A 22,373-nucleotide genomic window follows, 5' to 3' on the forward strand; every position below is an offset into this window, starting at 1 on the left:
GAAAGATTTAATTGACGTAGGTATTCTAGTGCAGCCGGGGATGGAGGATACGTGGTTGGTGGTAAGTGATCACTCTCCACTGATAGATGGGCAGTGTCAAAGCACAGAGGATGCTGAGATGATTGACGTTAGCACAGAAGCTATGGGGCATTGTCCTGAATCACAGACCTCTGTTGCGGTCTATGAGTGCACCGTACCCTGCTTCCCACCAGATGCTATTCACGAAGCTGCTAAGCTGCTGTTACCAGAAAAGGGTGTAGAACTATCTGTAGATAAACATTCTTTTGAACCTTTAAGAGAAACATTGACACAAGATCCTCTCTCCTCTCATCCACCAACCGTTTTAGGTTCTAAGAATTTCTCAGAAACCTCTCTAACCTCTTCAGCAAATATTTGCATGGAAAATATGGTGTCAAAACCCACATTTTGTTCAAGTGCTGAGAATACAATTAATGTGTTAGATTCTGCCCTAATCAACAGCCCTTCTGCTGTTCATGAAGAACAAGTGAAGTCCACAGAAAATAAATCTGACATGTCCCAGGTTTCTCTTTCATCGAGTGTTATTGACCCAAAGTTGCTTATACTAAAGAGAGGTGAGGCTCTCCTCAAACAACCTCCAATGTTGGCTCTAGTTTCCAGCAGCCAGAGCCCATCTGGTACCCCTAGTGATTGCCTAGATAGAGTCTCTGTAGAGTGCCTTTCAGAATATGACTTGACTACAGATGTTGCAGCTGAAAAGGCAGCCCCAGCACCTCTGAGCTTTCATGTACTAAATGCTCCCTGTAATGTTACTGGTTCATCTTCAAAGGATGAGTCTAAAAAACAGACATTAATCAAAACCGAACATTGTCTAGAATTTGAAAGGCAGATTCCCCAAGACGAGCCTCTCTTAAACTCTGCTTCATCTACCCAAACTCTGATCCATATCTCACCAAGACTGCCCTCCAGGTCAGTCAGTATGTGTAGTACCATCACTGTTCAGTCTGAAGGTCCTCCTAACCAGCCATGCCAAGATTCTATGTTGTTGGAGGTGGAGGAACAACACTCACCAGTTCAACATTTGGCAGAAATAAAGGACGCAAGGGACAATGCTATTGAGCAGCTTGATGCTTCTATAGGAGAGAGCAGTGAGGGAGAAGCAGATGGTTCTTTAGAAGCCCAGACCAATGAAAGCATTGTTATTCCCAGTCCAGCGCAAAATAAGGTAAGGAAATGGTCATTGGGTGTGTTTTATGCCTTATGTTTATAGAAAGCATGCTGTGTAAGCTATATTGCTTAATTACTTGATTATTTTTTGCTTGTATTTGTTTTAGAGAGCTAAGTATTCAAGTGAATTAGCATCAGAACAAAAGTTGTCATTAGCCATCTGTTAACCATCAGTGTATCAGACCACTTTGTGTGCATGTTCACGTAGCCATGTGAATGCCATCCGATTATGATGCCCTAGTTGGCTGCATGTTTGAGCCATGTGTGTTTTGCAGCATGGACAGAGCAGGACAGACACACAGACCTTTTTGTTGAAGGTAAGAGGTGTCATAATCTTCTCCTGACATCTCTTGTTCTGAGACCATCACACTTTGCAAGCTGTCACTTCTCAAAATTCTAACTTAGCTGAAGCTTAGTGTGAAGTCATAGAAAATCATTATTGCATGTTGTATGTAATAAGGACAGAAACAAACTAGGGTTAAACTTCTGTATAGATCCAATAGTCTTTGTAAAAAAAAAAACAACAACAAACACACGTTCTTGAAGTTCTCTCAGCTTGTCTGCTTTCTTTAGCCAGGATTTGTTAAGTTGTGTTTCTTTGCAAATCTCAGGTTCGCCAGTGGATAGCAGGCAGAGGGACATCAAGCTCCACTCCCTCCACCTCTCGTACACCATCACCACCTCCTGCTTCCTCATCTGTAGACTCCAAACACACTCTGCCTTCTTCCCAGAACTCTGGTGGAGCCTCTCAGTCAGATCAAGCATTCAGCCAACGGCCTCGCTCAGAGAAGCACACTGATATGGCAGAGCTGGCTAAACATGTAACTGAAGTATTTTTATGTTCTTGATTACTTGTTAAGATAAGGTATACGAGGATTGATTCCTGTAAGGTTATTGCATTGGCTTGAAGGATACTAATAAATATTTCTCACAGGAGGCAGAGATTGAACATCGGACACTTGCGCTGAAACGCGAAGGTTTCTGGTCCCTAAAACGTTTATCTCGTGTGGCTGAGCCACTCCGACCCAAGGTGCACTGGGATTACCTTTGTGAGGAGATGCAGTGGCTTTCTGCTGACTTTGCACAGGAAAGGCGCTGGAAAAGAGGCGTAGCCAGAAAAGTAAACCTGTGCAATTTATTTATTTTGTTTACTACCCATTAAAGTATGATGATGATTGATGGAGATTTCAGTCCGAGTAAATTGATGTTGGGTGGTGGCAGGTGGTTCGGATGGTGATGCGGCACCATGAGGAGCTACGGCAGAAAGAGGAGAGAGCAAAGCGTGAAGAGCATGCTAAACTGAGGAGGATCGCTGCTTCCATTGCAAAGGAAGTCCGTGCTTTTTGGAGCAGTGTTGAGAAGGTGACTTGTTGGATTATTGTGCTCAATTTTCAAGTCCAAAAACTGGACAAATCTTTTGCGTTGGTGAATGAACTTCTGAATAATTAATTAAAAGCCCCTTTTTAAGACACATTTATTATCCATCATTTCTTTGACGGCCTCTTTCACGTTTACCCCATACAGGTTGTGCAGTACAAACAACAGTCCCGGCTTGAAGAGAAACGCAAGAAAGCCCTGGATCTGCAGCTGGACTTCATTGTCGGCCAGACAGAGCGCTACTCTGACCTGCTTAGTCAGTCCTTGCAAGCCACACCTGCAGCCCCTATCAGTGTTCCTTCCCGAAACAGTCAGTTTAATGCACCTGAGGAAGATGGTGAGAAAAAGTATCTGCACTGAAAATGTGTTTGTCACTTCCTGTGTTTTTATGTTAACTGATTTACGTGTTCCGTAAGCATTTTAAATGGTCTGACTAACGAACTTTTGTGCGCACGTGTGCATGCTCAATTCGTTAGATAAAGTGGCCAGCATTACAGGCAGCAAGCCGATTGGCTTGTGCATGTTCTAAATATTATTCCTTTGTTCTTTATAGATATTGACTTCGAGCCTCCATGTGAGGAGGAAGATGATGAAGAGACAATTGAGGTGGAGGAGCAGCAGGAGGGGAATGATGCAGAGTCTCAGAGAAAGGAGATTGAGTTATTGAAGCAGGAGAGCACCCTGCCACTAGACCAGTTACTTAGTACACTCTCTCTCCCTCAGGTAATGCAGGAACTATTAACAAGCAACACTCTTCAACTCGGTCTTAATACTCTTGGATCCAATTGTGTCTGTGCTAGACATGTGCATACAGTGAATCATGATTATCATACAGGGCTCGGCATCTGAGGATGAAGCATCAGATGCTTCCTCTTCTACAGTTGAAGATGAGGACAAAGAGTTTTCAGCTAATGAGGAAGATGGTAAGTATTACTTTTACATATTACTCCATGTGAATATCTTAAAGCAACCTCAGCATTTAAATAAATGGTTATGTAAATCTTCTCACCTTTCAAAGCGGAGGATGTGGAGGACACCATTGAAGCCCAGGAGGTGATTGAGGGAGATGGAGACCATGCAGAGGAACTTGATGACTTGACTAGAGAGGGTAACCAGTACTTTTTATTTATATATATATATATATATATATATATATATATATATATATATAAATATAATATAATATAATATAATATAATATAGTGTGTGTGTGTGTGTATATATACACGTGTGTGTGTGTGTGTATGTATGTATGTGTGTATATATATATATATATATATATATATATATATATATATATATATATATAAAAATGTATGTTGTTTTCAGAAGTTTACATACCCCTTGCAAAATCTTAATACTTTTAACAAAATAAGAGGGATCATAAAAATTCCCATATTATTTTGGATTTAGTACTGTCCTGAATAAGCTATTTCACATAACAGACGTTTACACATAGTCCACAAGACAAGATAATAGCTGAATTTATTTTTTTTTAAATTACCCCGTTCAAAAGTTTACATACCCTTGATTCTTCATGCGGTGTGGTGTTACCTGTATGATCCACGACTTTTGTTTTGTGATCGTTGTTCATGAGTCCCTTGTTTGTCCTGAGCAGTTAAACTGACCAGCGTTCTTCAGAAAAATCCCCCAGGTCCTGCACATTTTTGCTTTTCTAGCATATTCTGCATATTTGACCCCTTTCCAATGGTGGCTACATGATGTTGAGATCCATCTTTTCACACTGAGGACAAGTTAGGGACTCGTACACAGCTATTGCATAAGGTACAAACGTTCACTGATGCTCAAGAAGGTAACACGATACATAAAGAACCAGGGGGATGTAAACTTTTGAACAGGATGATCGGTGTAAATTGTTAGTATTTTGTCTTCTGGGAAGGGCAGTACTAAATGGGGGGGTGGGGGGGGTCTGTCTTAGATTTTTACATCTCGCTTGTTACCGATTTCCAAACAGGCGTTTATCGAAGTCACTCCTGTAACTGCTGAATCTAACTTGGTCATATAGAGCACTACGTAGGTTGTAGAACGCCGTTATTTTACATCCTTAATAGGGTCCATGTTCAATGAACAGGAAAGGCATTTGGAATACGGCCTGACCGTGTATTTGGGCTTCGATAATAGAACCTAATTGCTGTGTGAAGGCGAGTGGAAGATGTTGAGGCGGCACTAAACTGCAGTGGAAACGCAAGCACAGAAAAGTAAAGTGTTGAGTCAAGTCATGCAGTAGAAAGGTGGCTTAAAAAGCTGTTCTAAAAAGATCTAGCTAGCTTCATGTGTTGTGTGATGGAGGGGTTGTTGATGACAAATTGATTTGGTTACATTTATTTATTTGTTAAACCATTGTTTAAAATTGGGAGAAATTTGGGTTAAATTTTTTTTATCCAAAATAAGTCAGTCAGGTTGTGATTAATATAGACAGACAAATTAAAGGTAGTTGTATTGTCACAGTTTGGTGCTGGGCCACCGCAGGCTTGTGGAACAGCTTCAATATGCCTAGACACAGATTCTACATGTTTTTTGGGATGGTACTGGAGCGAGGAACACCATTCTTCCGAAAGATATCTCAATTGGTGTTTTGATGATGGAAATCACACACACAGGTCCAACATCTCCCCTTGGTTTTCAGTTGGGTTGAGATCTGTTCATTATGAACATCATAGATTTCCACCATTTTCATACCCATCAAACTATTCAGTTTGCCCTTGTTCCTTTTGGATTAGGGTATGTCATCCTGGAAGAGACCATTCTCATCAGGATAGAAATGTTTCATCATGGGATACATGTGATCAATTGGAATAACCTTGTATTGATTTGCACTGGCCCTTCCCTGTAAGAGAACAAATGGATCAACAAAATGCCTTCCACAGTTTAACACACTTTTTTAAAAACCTCTTGTGGGAGTCTTGCTACCTCTTACATATTTAAAAAATGCAGACAGGTTAAGTTTATCACAGCTTTAACTCACTTCCATTTAAGATTAGTAGAGTGTTTCATCTTTGCTTATATGTTGTACCCTTGATCCTCAGGTGAGATGAGTATGGAAGAGCTGCTAGAGAAGTACAAAGGGGCATATGCCTCTGACTTAGAAGAACCGTTACCATCACCAGAGTCATCGGAGGGATCAGAGGGAACTGAAGATGAAGAAGAGGAAGAGACTGAGGGAGATGAAAGTGATGTTTCCTTAGGTAAAGTGGGATATTCCTGAAAGAGGTCTTTAATTTAAAAACACCAGGCTCATTTGCACTTTCAGGAGTTCTTGATGTATTTTGGCACAATAAAACCTGGAAGCATAAAACGTGACCGTATTACAATGGTGGGAGGCTGGTCAAGAAAAGTATGATGATTTGGGAAATATCACTTTAATTGTGTTGAAATAACATTTGTACTGGTTGTTCAACCATGTATCAAAGTTGTTATGGTTCCTCTGGCCTCAATTTATGTCCCATTTCTCTGAATTCAATTTTCAGATTCCGTAGAAAACAGTGATGAGGAGGAGGATGCTGAAGTTGAAGAAAGTGATGAGGAGGATGAAGATGATGGAGGAGAGGGGATGGAGGTTTTACTAAGGGAGGGAGATCACAGCCCTTCTGTCCCCACATCTCCACGTCCCAAAAAAGAGATCAGCCATATAGCTGCTACTGCTGAAAGCCTTCAGCCTAAAGGATATACCCTGGCCACAACAAGTGTAAGGAACCATGGCATGCTGCCAGTGTCTGGGACACTTAATGCTTAGTTAGTTAGTTAGAGTTACATAGCGCTTTTCTAGACACTCAAAGCACTTTATATAGTATGGGGGGGGTCTCCTCAACCACCACTAGTGTGTAGCATTTACCTGGATAATGCGACGGCAACCATAGTGCACCAGAACGCCCACCACACACTATTAGTGGAGAGGAGAGAGCAATGTAGCCGATTCAGAGATGGGGATTATTAGGGGGCCATGATAGAGAAGGGCCAATGGGGGAATTTCAGCACGACACTGGGGTACCCCTACTGTTTTGCGATAAGTGTCCTGTGATTTTTTTTTTTTTTTTTTTTTTAATGACCACAGAGAGTCGGGACCTCGGTTTAACATCTCATCCTAAAGATGGTGCTGTTTTACAGTATGGTGTCCCAGTCACTATACTTGGGCATTAGGCACCACACAGACCACAGGGTGAGCACCCCCTGCTGGCATCCCTAATACCACTTCCAGCAGCAACCTTAGTTTTCCCCAGGAGATCCCCCATCCAGGCTCAACTCTGCTTAGCTTCAGTGGGAAACCAGGCGAGAACTGCAGGGAGATGTGTTTGCGTATAATTTACATGAGATTTAAATTGAGTATGTTGTCTTTTTTTATATGGTATGGTATAAATTTTTTAGGGTATGTTTTGAATTGATAATTAATGGACAGAGTTAATTGTGGTTAGGATGAATAAATTTTACCTAATAAATATGCAATCTTTAGGTGAAAACGCCTATTCCGTTTTTACTTCATGGCAACCTACGTGAGTACCAACACATTGGACTAGACTGGTTGGTCACCATGTTTGAAAAGAAGCTTAATGGTATCCTGGCAGATGAGATGGGACTTGGTAAAACTATTCAGACTATTGCCCTGTTGGCACATCTGGCTTGTGAAAAAGGTATGAAGAGATCTAGGTGTTGCTTCAAAGAATCTAATCTTGCAATTTGTCAGTGCCTGACAGGAGAGAAACTGTACCATTTAAACAATATCCTTGCATTTCTTGCAGGTAACTGGGGCCCTCACCTAATCATTGTGCCCACCAGTGTAATGCTGAACTGGGAGATGGAGCTGAAACGCTGGTGCCCTGGCTTTAAAATTCTCACTTACTACGGCAGCCAGAAAGAGCGCAAACTTAAGAGACAGGTAAGTCTAGACATTTAGTCACTAGCATCAGAATAACATTTCAATATTCTGATTACCTGATAATTGTGATTCGATTATTATTTATTTTTTTGCTTAGGGCTGGACCAAACCCAATGCTTTCCATGTGTGCATCACTTCATATAAGCTGGTTTTGCAAGATCATCAGGCATTCAGGCGCAAGTCCTGGAAATACCTTATTCTGGACGAGGCACAAAACATCAAAAACTTCAAGTCCCAGCGTTGGCAGAGTCTGCTAAACTTCAACAGGTGCTTAAAGAATATTTCTGAATTGTTTTCCTGTTTTTTCTGCACCAGATATTTGTCTTCTGTTTATTTAATTTTGTTCAAAAGTAACACTGCTCTGGCATGATTTCTGTTCTCTCTGTTTCTGCTGGACATGAAGTCACCGGCGGCTACTGCTTACTGGTACTCCGCTGCAGAACAGTCTGATGGAGCTGTGGTCGCTCATGCACTTTCTCATGCCGCATGTCTTCCAGTCCCATCGTGAGTTCAAAGAGTGGTTCTCCAACCCACTGACAGGGATGATTGAAGGCAGCCAAGAATATAATGAGGGTCTTGTGAAACGGCTGCACAAGGTGAGTACTCTCATTCCTGAGAATGATGCTTAAACAATTGCACCCACACCTACAAATGGTTGTCCTGCAATAGCTTGTGGTCCTCTGAAGCACATCTAATGAACATGACCCTTGCCCTTAGGTGCTAAGGCCCTTTTTGCTGCGGCGTATCAAAGCAGATGTGGAGAAACAAATGCCCAAGAAATATGAGCATGTTGTGCGCTGTCGCCTCTCCAAAAGACAACGCTTTCTCTATGATGACTTCATGGCACAAGCCTCGTGAGTGCAGTGAACAAATATGCAATAAAATACAGTTGTTGACATAGGAGTAATATAAATCATGTTATTGCAGAGAATAAGCAGTAGGTTGATTTGGTCATTAAATCCTTCTATTTTGTAGATGTTTGCTTTATGGTTTATTTGTTTTTGGTTTTTTTCCCCCCTCTCCATTTTCATGTATGACTATTCACCAGAACGAAGGAAACCCTAGCCAGTGGACACTTCATGTCTGTAATCAACATCTTGATGCAGCTGCGTAAAGTGTGTAACCACCCTAACCTGTTTGACCCACGGCCAATCCAATCTCCCTTTATCACTCAGAATATAACCTATTCCACTGCCTCCCTGGTTCTGAAGGCCTTAGACATGTCCCCTTTTCAGGTGAGAATTTTGGGCACTTTAAACATTGTTAACCATGTTCTGTGTTGTATCCTTTTGTTGGTCAGAATTAGTATTTATGTAATGAAGCTTTTAACATAGTAGAAAATGTGCAAATTGAATACATAGTATGGTGGCTTCTCAAGGCATATGTGTAATGTCTCCTAGACAAGCTTTATTTGGCTATTCCTTTGTATGGTATTATAGCTGTATCTCTAAATTCTGTGGTTGTATCTCCTCTCACAGCGTTGTGATATCTCTATGTTTGACCTGGTCAGTCTGGAAGGCCATGTCTCTCGGTACCAAGCAGATGTTTACCTTCCTCAAAGGAAAGTAACACGCCAGCTGATACAGGAGATCATGGAGTCCCCTGAGCCTCCACCCAGACCTAAACCTATTCGCATGAAGGTCAACAGGTAATTGATCTGTAATTAGTTTATGTGCCAATGTACATTAATTTATCCAAATCATGATTAGCTAATAACACAGCACTGGAATGTGTTTATGTAAAAGGATGTTTCAGCCACCCCCCAAGTCTGATGGACGTTCAGCAACATCATCAAATAACCCACGGCCCACATGTCCAGTCTCTCCTGCAGTCCAGCCTCCACAGCCACCTCTAATTACAGAGGTCACTCATAATCAGGCCCCTGTGCAGCAGACACCTCAAGGTTAGCATGGTATTTTAGTTCTTTGTGTATGAAAACATTGACTAGCTGGAACTGTAATAATTGTTTTTAGTAAATATAGCCTAATTTAAGAGTTTGTCTTTCAGTGTCCCCTGTCAATCCTGTTGCTGCTCCACGAGCTTCTGCATGTCAAAGTGTTACCTCCACGGGGTCTGCAAACCCAGTTATGAGTATTCGGCCTGCACCACCTTCCACTGCCCCAACAGTGTCTGTTACCCCTCAACCCCCCAGTAACGTCATGACACAGAGGGTGCTTCTCAGCCCTGATATGCAGGCCAGATTACCATGCAAGTTCACTGGACTATAATATTGATGTATAACAAAGTATTTATCTCTTCAATGTTTTTTGTTTGAGATTTTTATATTTTCATTTCAATATTTTTCATACAGCTGGAGAGGTGGTGAGTATTGCCCAGCTGGCCTCCTTGGCTGGTCGTCCAGTGTCGTCCAGTCAGGGCAGTAAGCCCGTCACATTTCAACTGCAGGGTAACAAGCTTACCCTATCTGGTGCTCCGCTCCAAGTGCCCGTTGCCCAGCCACGGTCTATCCAAGGTATGTGCGTTCTTTTAGGTTTATTATCTGCATGAACAGCTGTGGCTGGGTTTATTTTCCTACACACCTGTCTGCAAGTACTGGTTTAGTTTATGGCCTAACCCTTTCTCCTCTGTGGTTGTGTGCCCTTTAGGAAATGTAATGCATCTGGTATCCAGCGGTGGGCAGCACCACCTTATTAGTCAGCCAGCTCAGGTTGCAGTTCTCCATACACTTAGTCAGTCAGGTAGCATCTCAGCAAATCCCAACCCAACCAGCACAATCCCAACCTGCTCTGGACTAGCAGTACCCCTCACTGCTGCTCAAGGTACTGGCGCTGTCCTTGAGTTTATTACAATCATTCTGACCTTGATGGCTGCAGTGTTGTAGCCTGGGTACCAAACTACCTGTTACTCAGCAGAGCAAGACATGGCTGCATAAGTGGCCATTAGAGGGGTAAATAAGAGATTGATGCTACAAGGCCTATAAGATAGTAGTTGAATTCGTTTCCAAACTTAGACTGAGTAATGAGTTCAGAAACAAGACACGGGTATTATTAGATGGTAAGTGACAGGGTAGTATTTCATGGATGTTGCATTTTCGGTGGTTCTTTCTAAAAAAAAATATATATATATATATATATATATATATATATATATATAATATAAAATGTGTGTGTTTGAATAGACAAATGCTTCTCTCTTTTTTTAACTATTATTATGTGATGTAAGATATTGAGACATGTTTTGATTTTGAAACAGATTCAGAGGCATTTGAAATATGGATAAATGCTTCTGCAATTTTGCACTGTTTCCATCTTGATTTTGTTTTCTACTCAGCTGATCAAGGAAATCTATAAATCTAATCATGTCGCCAGATCCAACAACTGAATTAGCTCTGCTACTGTAATCCATAGTATGGTGCCCAGTCCAAAAGAATTGGCACTTTTCTGTGTATAAAATCAGATTGGGATAATAAATGTTTAACCTGTATTATTTGCCATTCTGTTATTCAGTTCCATCACCCAGGGTAAGCGGACCAGGAATTGTTAAGATTGTCGTTCGCCAAGCAGCAGGCAAAGAGGGTGGGCACGTCCCTACTTTGGCTGTGCCCCCATCTCCTCGTATTGCCCATCCACACTCAGTTTTGTTGCACCCACATGGGACCCCAAGCTCTGCTCTTAGACCACCTGCTCCTCAGCAGCATTCCCAGCGACTTCCTATTCACCCTGCTCCTCCTCAAGCTCCTACCTCAAGCCCCGGCCAACCTTCACGTTCTGTGCTCAAGGTGGTGGAGGGAAAATCCCCAAGCACAGGGACAGGTGAGCAAAATCTGGATCGGAATTTGTATAATATTTCCACATTTTTTGTGGAATTATTTAAGCATGTAGTACATAGTACACTTGGAATTTATTTTTTACAATATATATCATAAGTATATGGTAATCTTGGTGACTTCTGTTATTCTTTCTTTGTTTGTAGCTAAGGCAAATACTTTATTAGGGGTTGAAGAGAGCAGTAGTGATGTTCTTACTCTTAAACCCGTGTCCTCATCTCAAAGCCGTGCGTTTGGACTTCAGCGTCCCCGAATCCAGCCTCCACCTCCACCACGAACCCCGTTTTACATGGTACGAGTTACATAGAAGACAAGACTGTTACTTAGAGAGTCATAATATTGGACACTAATGATGAGTTAACCTATTCTTAAAATATTTAAAATGCCAATATAGAATCAACAGACTTGACTCATGTTCTCTTTTTGACAGTCATGGCTTGCAGATCGTCATAAGGCCCAGAGAGATGACCGGATCTCTCAAATTTTTCGAATCAACGAATTGCACTGCAATGCAAAACCTGTGTATGGTCAAGAGGTTCTGGATTTTCTCACCTTCCTCCCAGGCCCTAGACCCACACCGGCTAAACCCCTCACTAACAGGTGGAGACACTCGGGGTATAGTTCATGTCTCAAAGCTCAATCCCAGCATACAAGCGACTACCTGGACCAGAGCAGAACTCTGCGAAAAGCCATTTACAGTTCTGAGGAAAGGCTACACCTGATATTTGATGTCATAGACAGGTATGCTTACTGTTCTATTCTTAAACACTGACATCCTGAACCAGGATGAATTTATATTCTTTAAGACTATCAAAGAATTGTATGCACTTTGTTGTATAACCAATGTCCCACTGCACCCCACAGGTTCACATTTGTCATCCCTCCAGTTGAGGCCAAGCCTATCACCATGCATTGCTGCCATCCACCTCCTTCCCTCGGTTACCAGCAGGCTCTTTTTTCCTCTACACTGTCCGCTCATCTTTCTCCCCTCATGCATATGCTGCACCGCATTTACTGCAATATGCGGACACACTTCCCTGACTTGCGACTTATCCAGTATGACTGTGGTGAGTACTCGTACGAGTGTGGTGAGAATTGCAAATATTTTTAACTTGTATAAATAAGTTTGTAATTGTCTCCTGTGTATTTGATGCTCTAGTGAAAAGTATTGGGAAGTTTTGTTGCATAACATGCAAATAAAGATCATGGGCTTCCCAAAAGTAAAGTAAAATCCACAAATATATTATATATAAAAACTCAAATTTGTGTTTTCCAAATTAAAATTTTATTTATTTTTTGTTTTCCCTACCCTTTATTTATGAAATTGGCTGCATGAATTGCTCAATGTACAGTTTACACATCATGGCATGACTTGAACCTCCTGTACACCATTTTGTTCATTTTATAATACATTTAGCTTGACTATTACATTTTGACAGACTATTAGCTGTATGGAAGTAATTATTTGCATTTTAAACTAAGGTACTTGGGGGGGTTGATTATGGCCTCTGGGAATCTGGTACCTCAAGGGGAAAACGGATATGTTCTATCCATTTTGCTACCTGTCTATATGGCTATCGAGTCATCTATCTGTCTAGATCGATACAGTTGATAAGCAGATAGCTACCGAGCAAAGTTGGTGGATAGATGGATGAATAAGCAACAAACAGTAATTTACCTGATAATGAGGTTTCAGCACATAGCAAGGTAAATTGTGCCTGTAATATGTTGTAACTACATTGGCATTTACTGGAGACATTATCCAGATACTTTCGGTATAGAATCTAACAATCTGTACCCAAGCTTAAGCCAGGGAAGGCAAGTGTGCATGACAAAACAAGCACAATGGGCAACATCAAAACTTTAAACCTGCCTGTCCCGTACACACTGCTTTACACAGTCAAAAGTATTGCAAAATAACATCATTAACAAACAGTTTTAAATGATGTGTTGTCATAATAAAAGATGATTAGCAGATCAGTTTGCTCACACACACAATACATTGTAATATTAGTGGTTTAACAATATACAGAATTCACCTTTGACATGGTACATTTTCGATACAGCTAAAATAAGCATTGCTGAAATAGGTGCCATAGGTTTCCATTTTTAGCTAAATAAATAATATAAAACTCAACATTATAAAAGTACAGAAATTAAGGCTGGGATGATACTCTTATCTCCCTAATCAATACTGGCACGATACTTGGTTGCCGAATCGATATATATTGTGATTTTTTAAGAATTACGATTCGATTTGTATTGCCAATTTTGTTTGCTTTTTTAACACTAGCTGCCATCCCACCATGCAAAAACATGACCTGTTCCATCACTCTCTCTTTCGGTGTCTGCAGAGCCCGTCTACTATTGGAAATAGTAGCTCGCTCACAAAAAAAAAAAATAGATTGGCAGTATATTGTATATAATTTGCAGATGTCAGGAAGCCGACATCAATATGTGGGAGACTCCCGGAACTTCTAGTGTCCGCTTGAAAGGGATAGAACATTAAGTGATAGTCAGAGAACAACAAATACATATTCACCCTCTGCTGGATTAAAAGTGGTAACTTCTCTGTGCCTTGTCTATAAGCAAAGACTGAAACAACTGAATATGAATGATCAATTCTGGAATAAATAAAACCAATTGCGATAGTGAACTGATTCTCCCCCCACCCATAACAGATACACATTTGGCAGATTTGGCACACCGTAACATAAAAGTCCACCACTCGCTGCCCCTCAGTTTACTGGGAAGCCAAAGTGCTCCTGTACACAAGACCGTCAAGATTGGGGAGAATCATAGAAGCTAGTAGCCTGCACTTGTAAAGCGATTTTCTCCCTAATTTAGCCAATTTCCACCCACCAGTCAGGTCTTCCCGATCATATGACAGCTACGAACCCGGGATGGTGAAGGCTATCACGTGCTTTCTCCGAGACACATGAAGCCAGTCAACTGCATCTTTTCAAACTGCTGCTTATGCTGCATCACGGGCCATGTAACCGACTCTACAGAGTACCAGATTGTCTTGCAACCTTTTGCAGACCCAGTAAAAATAATGGATTGATTTGCAGAAGTGGGTGTGAGCGATTTCAGAAATATAAAAATGAATCAAGGTGGTTCAAACACGTGCCAGAGGATGCGCAACACATTGGAGCAGTCTAGAAATAAATGCAGCTGATTGCACAAATAAATTATAAGCTAGTGTGTTTTATGCATTGTAAATGTATTTGGGAACCAGTTTTTGTGAAATACAAAAATATTTCTCCATCTTGTTTTATTTTTGTGGAACAATTATGCAACAAAGATAGCCCGTATATAATGGTGGGTTTCTGTGTTGAATTAGGTAAGTTGCAGACTCTCCATCTTCTGCTGCGGAAACTGAAGTCTGAAGGACACAGAGTGCTCATATTTACTCAGATGACTCGCATGCTGGATGTACTGGAGCAGTTCCTCAACTACCATGGGCACATTTACTTACGGTTGGATGGGAGCACACGAGTAGAACAGAGGCAGGTAAGGGAAGAGATCTGGTTCTTGCAATGAACATGTTTCAAATCGAGTAGTTAAACATGCCTGTAAGACCATCTATTAACTTGGTGGGTTACTCTGACATTCTCTAAATCTTAGGCCCTGATGGAACGTTTCAATGCAGACCGTCGAATCTTCTGTTTCATCTTGTCCACCCGGAGTGGTGGTGTGGGAGTAAACCTGACCGGGGCTGACACTGTGGTGTTCTATGATAGTGATTGGAACCCCACCATGGACGCTCAGGCTCAGGACCGCTGCCATCGTATTGGACAAACCAGGGATGTTCACATCTATAGGTACCTGTAATAATTCAGATTAAATTAAAAAAAAATTAATGTGATTCTGTACAGATTTATACTTTCTTCAGAATTTCAATTGTGAAAGGCAAGTATGATTCACGACGGATGCTTTTGTGGAAACTGTATCTAGATTCTTCACACTGTATCTCTTTAATATTAAATTTTATTTAGATTGATCAGTGAACGGACCGTGGAGGAAAACATTTTGAAAAAAGCCAACCAGAAGAGAATGTTGGGAGATATGGCAATTGAAGGGGGTAATTTCACAACTGCCTTTTTCAAAGAGGTACAGTTCTTTTGTATGTATGTAATTATTAATTTATTACACCATTTAAAAATAATAATATTAATGAGCTGTTTAATGTGAAATATTCTCCCTCTGTTTTTTAAACAAACAGCAAACTATCCGAGAATTGTTTGATTTGTATGAGGGGGAAAAGAAGGATGCTGAATCAAGTGTACCTCCATCAGATGATGAGGAAGCCATAAATAAACAACAAACTACTATTCTGGAGCAGGTTAAATTTATTTTCTTGAAAAAACATAGTTAGATTTTACACAGTTAAGTACAAATTCATGATGTAGTTTATGTATATATGTATGTATGTATGTATGTATTTATTTAGTTGCAACAGTTGATCTCTAACTCTCTCTTATCAGGCTTTGTGTCGTGCTGAGGATGAAGAGGACATAGTAGCAGCTTCCCAAGCCAAAGCAGAGCAGGTGGCTGAGTTGGCAGAATTTAATGAAAATATTCCTCTGGAAGATGGTGAGAGCAGAGACCAAGAAGAGGAAGAACTTTCCAAAGCTGAGCAAGAAATTGCTGCTCTGGTAGAACAGGTAACAGTTTATCTTTATGTAAAAAAAAAAAAGTTAGTTCTTTCCAGTTTTATACTGCTTTTTCATTGTTGATCAAGCGTCTTGTTCTTGCTTCTAACAGCTCACTCCCATAGAGCGATATGCCATGAATTTTCTGGAGGCATCTCTTGAAGATATTTGTAAAGAAGAACTGAAACAGGCTGAGGTAATCTCTTATTAATTGTAATTAATAAAACTGTATTTCATTAGATTTTATATATATCTATATCTATACAGTGATGGCTTTGTCATGACAACAGGAGCAGGTTGAAGCTGCAAGAAAAGGATTAGATCAGGCAAAGGAGGAGGGTCTAAAACTACATCAGTCATCTGATAATGATGATGACTCCATGCCTCACACTCCTGAGGAACACCCTCCAGCTCGTCGCACACGCAGACACCGAGACAAAGGTGCCCCCTCTACAAGGGCCAGTGGCAGGCTTAGAGGAACACCAGCTAAAATGGATGATGATATTTCTACAACACATCCATCCCCAGACAGAGAGAGAGGGAGGAGAGGGGAGACAAGTGTGAATCGTGCCCCTGGGCCTAGTTCTAGTTTGAAGTCCTCCCAGCCCAGAGAAGTGCCTGAAAGACTCTTGCGAGGTAGAGCAGGAAACGAAGATGTGGCCTTCTCAACATCCACCGCTGGAGGACCTCTGAAATATCAAACTGATCAGCAGCTGTCTGATTCAGAAAGATCTAGAGTACCATCCCAATATTGCCAGCCCCTCTCTCCAGTGCCTTCAGATGCTCCCTCTTCATCAGTGGACCGAAATCTCAGTGGACATACATCAACACTAACAACAGTATTCAGAGATACAGGGGATGAGCACGGAGCACAGACGGACACCAACACACAACAACAGGGTATAAGAGATAGGAGGGCATCTGTATCTTCAGAATCTATTTGCTCTCCGGAACATCAGTCAGAGCAAGATGGCCAGCATCCACTATTTCCTTCACTGGCATCTCCACATTCTCGTTCACCACGTAAGCGCCAGTCTGCTGATGAAGAGGTCCTGAAGGGCCTTCCAGAAGATTCTCCATCTGCAAAGGTCCTTAGAAAGCTTCCTGGTCGCCTTGTCACTGTGGTTGAAGATAAGGAACCAAAGCGAAGGAAAAGGGGGGAATGTGGGAGTGGTGGAGTGCATACTGAAGGTTCCTCTGAAGAGACCGAGCAGGCTGAATCCTCACAAGACGCAGTTCCCCTTTCACCAAGCCAATCTCTTAAAGAGTCTCTTCCAAAATCACCTCCAATGTCTCCCCCTGAGACACAGCAATTGCAGGAACAGGTCTCCCCTTCATCGCTCACAAATCCAGGGAGAGGTTACCACCCTTACTCACCTACACACCATTCACCAGACATGCCTGTCCTTCGGAACTTACCGGTGCGCCGGCGCTTGGAGACTGAATCTCGTATGGCTGCTCAATTAGGAGAACATTTCCTAGGTAGAGGCAGAGGGCTTGACCGACGTACTCCCCTGTCACCAAAGAAACAAGAGCCTGGTTCATCTAAGGATGGCTGTACCAACCCTAATGTTACATCTGATGCTAATGCAACCTGTTTCTCACCAGGAAAGCGCAAAAGGGGTAGGCCTCCCAAAATGTCACCTAAGCCACCAGAGCCCCTAGAACAGGACATCCCTGTGGCACAGAAATCTGTAAGTGAAGAACATAGTCCACCTCAGTCACCAAAGCGAAAGAGGGGACGACCTCGCAAAGATTCCACCACAAATGCAGTAGACAGTGGTAAACCTGAAAAAGAAGCAAGCTGTCCTACAAGCATGTCATCCATTTCACGGGAAGGCATTTCTGATGTAAAACCTAACTCGCATGGTTCCAGTCTTGGGCCTTTAACCATGTCCACTGTTCCTGAGTGCCCAGAAATAAACTCTGTAGGTGATGGTGCATCTGAATCATTTAAAACAGCAGACTCTCCCCAATCTCCTAAAGCAGACAATCAAACCACTCAATTCAATGTACCCCCACCTCAGACACCTTGTGAATCTCAGATTAAGCAAACATCCACACTGGAACAGTCATCTGATCACACTAATTTTAAGGCCACAGCTCCAAATTCTGACTCTCCAGACTCTTCCCTTACAGCTGTACCAGAAGTTATTCAGACAGAAAATGCCACTCCGACCAACACAAAACCTTCACTACAGCCTGCTACCACTCCAAGTGAGCGTTTTGATAGCTCTGCTCCCAGCCCTGCCCAAGAGTGCATACCTCTATCTACATCCTCAGTTTGTCAAAGCAATCAAGTAACCACAATACCCTCACAGCTTGCAACTGTGTCAGAAAAAGGCGTTGCTGCAGAGATGCCTGTGAAATCTAATCAGTGTACAGCTCATCCCCAAGGCTTGACTACACCTACTGATTTATTGGCACAACCAACACTTAAAAGCAACATATCAAATGCAAGTCCTCCGCTAACCTCAGTTAGTACCACATCAACTACATTTGCCCAGACATGTGAGCTTCTATCTGAACCCATTGTGAAAACTCATATTCAGCCATTATCAGTTCCTGACTTGACTCAGCCTTCTGTTCAACCTGATATACCACTGGAAACTATATGTAATCCGAACCAGACAAACACTGCTCTTTCTCAACCTAAGTCTGAAAAAACACAAACAGCCCACACAGATTTAAGCCAAATACCTATAGCCCCTAAATCTCCTGAGTCACTTGAAATGGCATCTGACTGTTCTCTGCAATCACCTGCTTCTAGGCAGAGAACTACAAATACATCTGTACTTGCTGAAGAACCGAGAACTGAGAATCAGCAAGACCCGAGTGTTTCAAAGGAAGATGGCTTAGTTTACTCTACAGAAGAAATGGAAAGAAACATCTCTGGGAGTCCTGAGAAAGCAGAGAGAGATAATAGCCAGTCTCAGGCAAAAAAGAGGAAATTGGAAAATTTGGCAGCGGATCAGAGATCTGATGCACCCTTAATCTCGGAAACAGTGATGCAGACCACTCCTACAAGTGATGTAGCTGATACGCCACTAGAAGAGGAGAGTCAGAAAAAGGAGCAAGAGGGCAAAAGCACAGGCAAGAAAAGAAGCATTTGTCGACAAAGCAGTCAGGAATCTGTTCGCTCCTCCTCTCCATCTTCTGTTTGTTCCAGTGGTACTCTCTCATCTCAGTCAAAAAAGTCTGCAGAGAGCAGTATGCTAACAAAGAGAAAGCGAATGGAGAGAGAATCAGAAAAAGAGAGAGCAGACAGAGGGTCTGATCAAGAGCGAGTGAAACCTGAGAGTCAGAGTTCCAACTCCACTTCCTCAGATTCCGAAGACTCCACTGGTCAAGAAAGACGTCTTACTCGTTCATCACACAAAATTTTGGAGAAGGAGACCACGAGTGACAAAGGTGACAAGAACAGTACGGGGCGAAGGAGGTCTGACAAGAAAGCGAACAAAGAAGTGGAGTCCACTGCCTCAACACCCGCTAGGGTAACACGTAAATCCACAGGCACCCAACCTATTTCACAACTGACTTCTCCAACCTTATCTGAGCCTGAAGTACTAGGAAAACGCTGCTCAGCACTCAATGCTGCTGCTAAACTTTTGGCTATGAGAGGAAAGGGACCAGATCCACCAAGTTCCAGTTCCAAATCTAAGGCTACACAAGTACACCAACCAACTTCTGAAAAAATAAGTAAGTCTAAAGGCAAACAAGACCAGGACTCCCCTAAGACAAATTCAGTTGTTAATAAACCAGAGAGTAGTCGACAAACCTCTACTCATTTAACCGATTCCCCACAGTCCACTACTGGAACCGGTCACTCTGCCTCCCGCTCTACTCGGCAGCGACCAGGCAATCTTGTGCCTCCTTTAGAAACTGAAGCCAAGAGAGCCAAAAAAGAAGAAAAGAAAAAGACTTTAGATCAAAAGGAAGAAGTAGAGGAAGAAAACCGAGAGATAAGGTCTTCGAGGGGGCACAGTGCTTGCAGTAGTGTAAGCAGTGAAAGAGGGGCAGGCAGCAGCAGGAGCCGGAGTAGCAGCAACAGCAGCCAGTGCACTCGCAGCCTGAGCTCACGGAGCACTGGTCCACCACACTCGCACTCAAGAGCTCCTTCATCGGGTAGCGACACTGAGAAAGTGAAAGGCAGGCAGAAGAAAACAGAGGAGAACCGAGGCCGTGAAAGCAGGAGAGAGAGGCATTCAAAAAATCATGAGAAGCCAGAGCCCAGTGCTGGGTCAAGTGAGGGAACACCTGACCGTGTGTTGAGGAGTGTTGCTGCTCTGGCAGCAGTTCAGGCTCGCACTCCAGCTAGCAACACCCGTTCCTCCTCCAGTCAACAACGGCACTCCAAAACTTGATTTAGGATAAGAGAGATAATGACTGGGAACTGCAGTGACGAAGGTTTTTACAGGTTTTAAGGAAAGGGGAACAAACTTGCCCTTCTTAACACTGTCTGCGAGACGTCAAATTGAGTCTATTGCACTTTGCAATAAGAACTAAACTTAGGTGCATTCTATTAAGCCATCTGGAGTGTGGAGAGGAAATGGAGATGCAAGACAGATGAAGATGGTTACTTGTTAAAAACATGGCATTGGTATGGTCTTGGTAATGAGATTAAAATGACTGTACCTAACTATACCACAAGGACTTTGGACAGCTGGGCAAGGGGCAAGAGTTGTTTAGTTCACACTATGTACTGTAATCATTTAAAGACTGGAATACTAAAAGAAGTATCTGTTAAAATGGGTCATGTGTACCCTTTATACAGAGTTTACTTGTGCTGCAAAGGTGATTGCATAAAGTAATTTATGCTAAGTTTGAAAGATTGATTGTTAAAACATTTTAAGCAGACAGCCTATGACAAAATGTTTGCCTAGCTGTTGACTATTGTTTGTTTCAAGTCAGTTGATTAAATTAAGAATATTCTGTGGTTTCTTCCAGGGTATGAAGAGAGCAGGTCTGTAAATGTGATTTTGCTGCACTATGCTGGAGTTAGTCTCTACTCAGACCTCCTTGTCTTGTGTAATTTTTTTTTCCTCACCTATCAGTTACTTTTATGTCCAGCCTTTCTCCATTTGCACATCTTAAATAATACCCCTTGATAGTTTTTTTTTTACACATCGCTTTCAATCAAGTAAATTACTGGTACCTCACACTATGTATATCTTTTGAGCTTGTGAAAAATTTTGAAGTGTGCTTGTCCTGGCAATATGGAGATGAAATGCAACCTCATTTTTTCACCTTTTCCAAAGTATTAGTGGTCAACTTTCTAGTAAACTTTGTTGTCGAACAGTCTCAAGTTAGTGTGACAAAGTGAGAGTGCCTGTTGATCCACATAGGACTGGATCTGTATGCCTTGTTAAGAAAACAAATTTGGGCTTCAAAGATTTTTAGTGTTTAAAGTGTAATAAAGACATTTTCCATCCAGAACCACAGGAGGTACAACTGTGTTACAGTCCAACCAAACTGAAAACACCTCTTTAGTGTAAATTGCTGTTGTCATCCTTTTTTTATTCATCCTTTTATGATAAAATCAAAAGAAATTCTCCTGCATAAAACTTTTGATTTTTTTTTTTCAGCAGAACCTTGACCGTTGCTGCTGTTATCCCATTTTGCGGTAGACACTTGTTTTGGGGAATGGGTATTATGTGGTGATAGTCTTATTTTAATTTTGTCTCTCTGAATTTGTTACATTCCTTTTGTTCCCATGTAATTCCACATTGTTTTACTTGAAAGATTGAAACAACAAAAGTCAGTTGAATAAAAAGACCAAAAATATCAATATTTTGTCATGTGTTGATACACGGGCAGGTACAGTTGCCACCTCTCAGCTGCGGGGTCCTGGTTTCATCCTGAGCTGAGTTTGCTGTCTGCGTAGAGCTTTTGTGCATGTTCTTCTTGTGGCTACATGAGTTTTCTCTGAGTTCTTCCCATCTCCAAAAACATGCCCATAGGTGAACTGGCTACAATAAATTGCTTTTAGTGGTGAATGTGTGTATACACATGGTGCCCTGCAATGACATCCAGCATGCATTCCCACCTCACGCCCAGTATTCCCAGCTTCTATCCAGGCTCTGGATCCATGTAGAAACCTTCTATTTGCATTTCTACTTGAGTAAAAGTACCTGTTTGTTTACTGCACACAAGTATAAAAATTTATTGTAGTTTTTATTTATTATATTATTTTGATCAGTTTCTATAGATCTGTGTGGTGCAAATATCTCCCTCTGCTAGTGCTTTGCTGTTTAAGGGGCATGTCTGACTGGTTGATTCATGTACTGCATTGTAGACACATGAAATCGTGTTTCTCGAATAGGATACTCAGAATCTTGGTTCTAAAAATGCATGGAGTTAAATATTTTTATGAAGTATGATAGACGTGTGAAGTGAAAATATTCCTTTTGTGTTTTATCTATTTACAGTGGCATCTACTGACCTGTTCCTGCTGAAA

At 41.7% G+C, this 22,373-nt stretch overlaps 1 protein-coding gene across 1 annotated transcript; it reads left to right on the forward strand.

Annotated features, from left to right (window-relative positions):
• Positions 1-432: 432 nt before the first annotated feature.
• On the forward strand, positions 433-21,704 carry srcap (Snf2-related CREBBP activator protein). Its single transcript, XM_053640419.1, has 33 exons — positions 433-1,204; positions 1,482-1,523; positions 1,818-2,027; positions 2,141-2,326; positions 2,428-2,568; positions 2,731-2,920; positions 3,137-3,306; positions 3,419-3,506; positions 3,602-3,691; positions 5,631-5,789; positions 6,072-6,289; positions 7,052-7,229; positions 7,338-7,474; positions 7,572-7,741; positions 7,878-8,070; positions 8,192-8,328; positions 8,523-8,709; positions 8,953-9,122; positions 9,220-9,377; positions 9,482-9,682; positions 9,786-9,947; positions 10,081-10,254; positions 10,942-11,247; positions 11,408-11,553; positions 11,692-12,002; positions 12,126-12,328; positions 14,605-14,774; positions 14,889-15,085; positions 15,260-15,374; positions 15,487-15,606; positions 15,749-15,928; positions 16,029-16,112; positions 16,207-21,704. The coding sequence occupies exons 1-33, from the start codon at positions 533-535 to the stop codon at positions 20,278-20,280; spliced, it is 9,939 nt and encodes a 3,312-aa protein (XP_053496394.1). The 5' UTR covers positions 433-532; the 3' UTR covers positions 20,281-21,704.
• The last annotated feature ends 669 nt before the right edge of the window (positions 21,705-22,373 follow it).

The sequence above is a fragment of the Ictalurus furcatus genome, chromosome 13 (assembly GCF_023375685.1).
Source record: "Ictalurus furcatus strain D&B chromosome 13, Billie_1.0, whole genome shotgun sequence".
Classification (NCBI taxonomy): Eukaryota; Metazoa; Chordata; class Actinopteri; order Siluriformes; family Ictaluridae; genus Ictalurus; species Ictalurus furcatus.

What these genes read in the sequence shown, in the direction of transcription:
- srcap (XM_053640419.1), top strand. Translation starts at nt 533, where the DNA reads ATGTCCCAGGTTTCTCTTTCATCGAGTGTTATTGACCCAAAGTTGCTT. An exon ending in TGGCAGAGCTGGCTAAACAT is followed by an intron (nt 2,028 to 2,140) that starts GTAACTGAAGTA and finishes TATTTCTCACAG; the next exon opens with GAGGCAGAGATTGAACATCG. An exon ending in TGTGCAGCAGACACCTCAAG is followed by an intron (nt 9,378 to 9,481) that starts GTTAGCATGGTA and finishes TTTGTCTTTCAG; the next exon opens with TGTCCCCTGTCAATCCTGTT.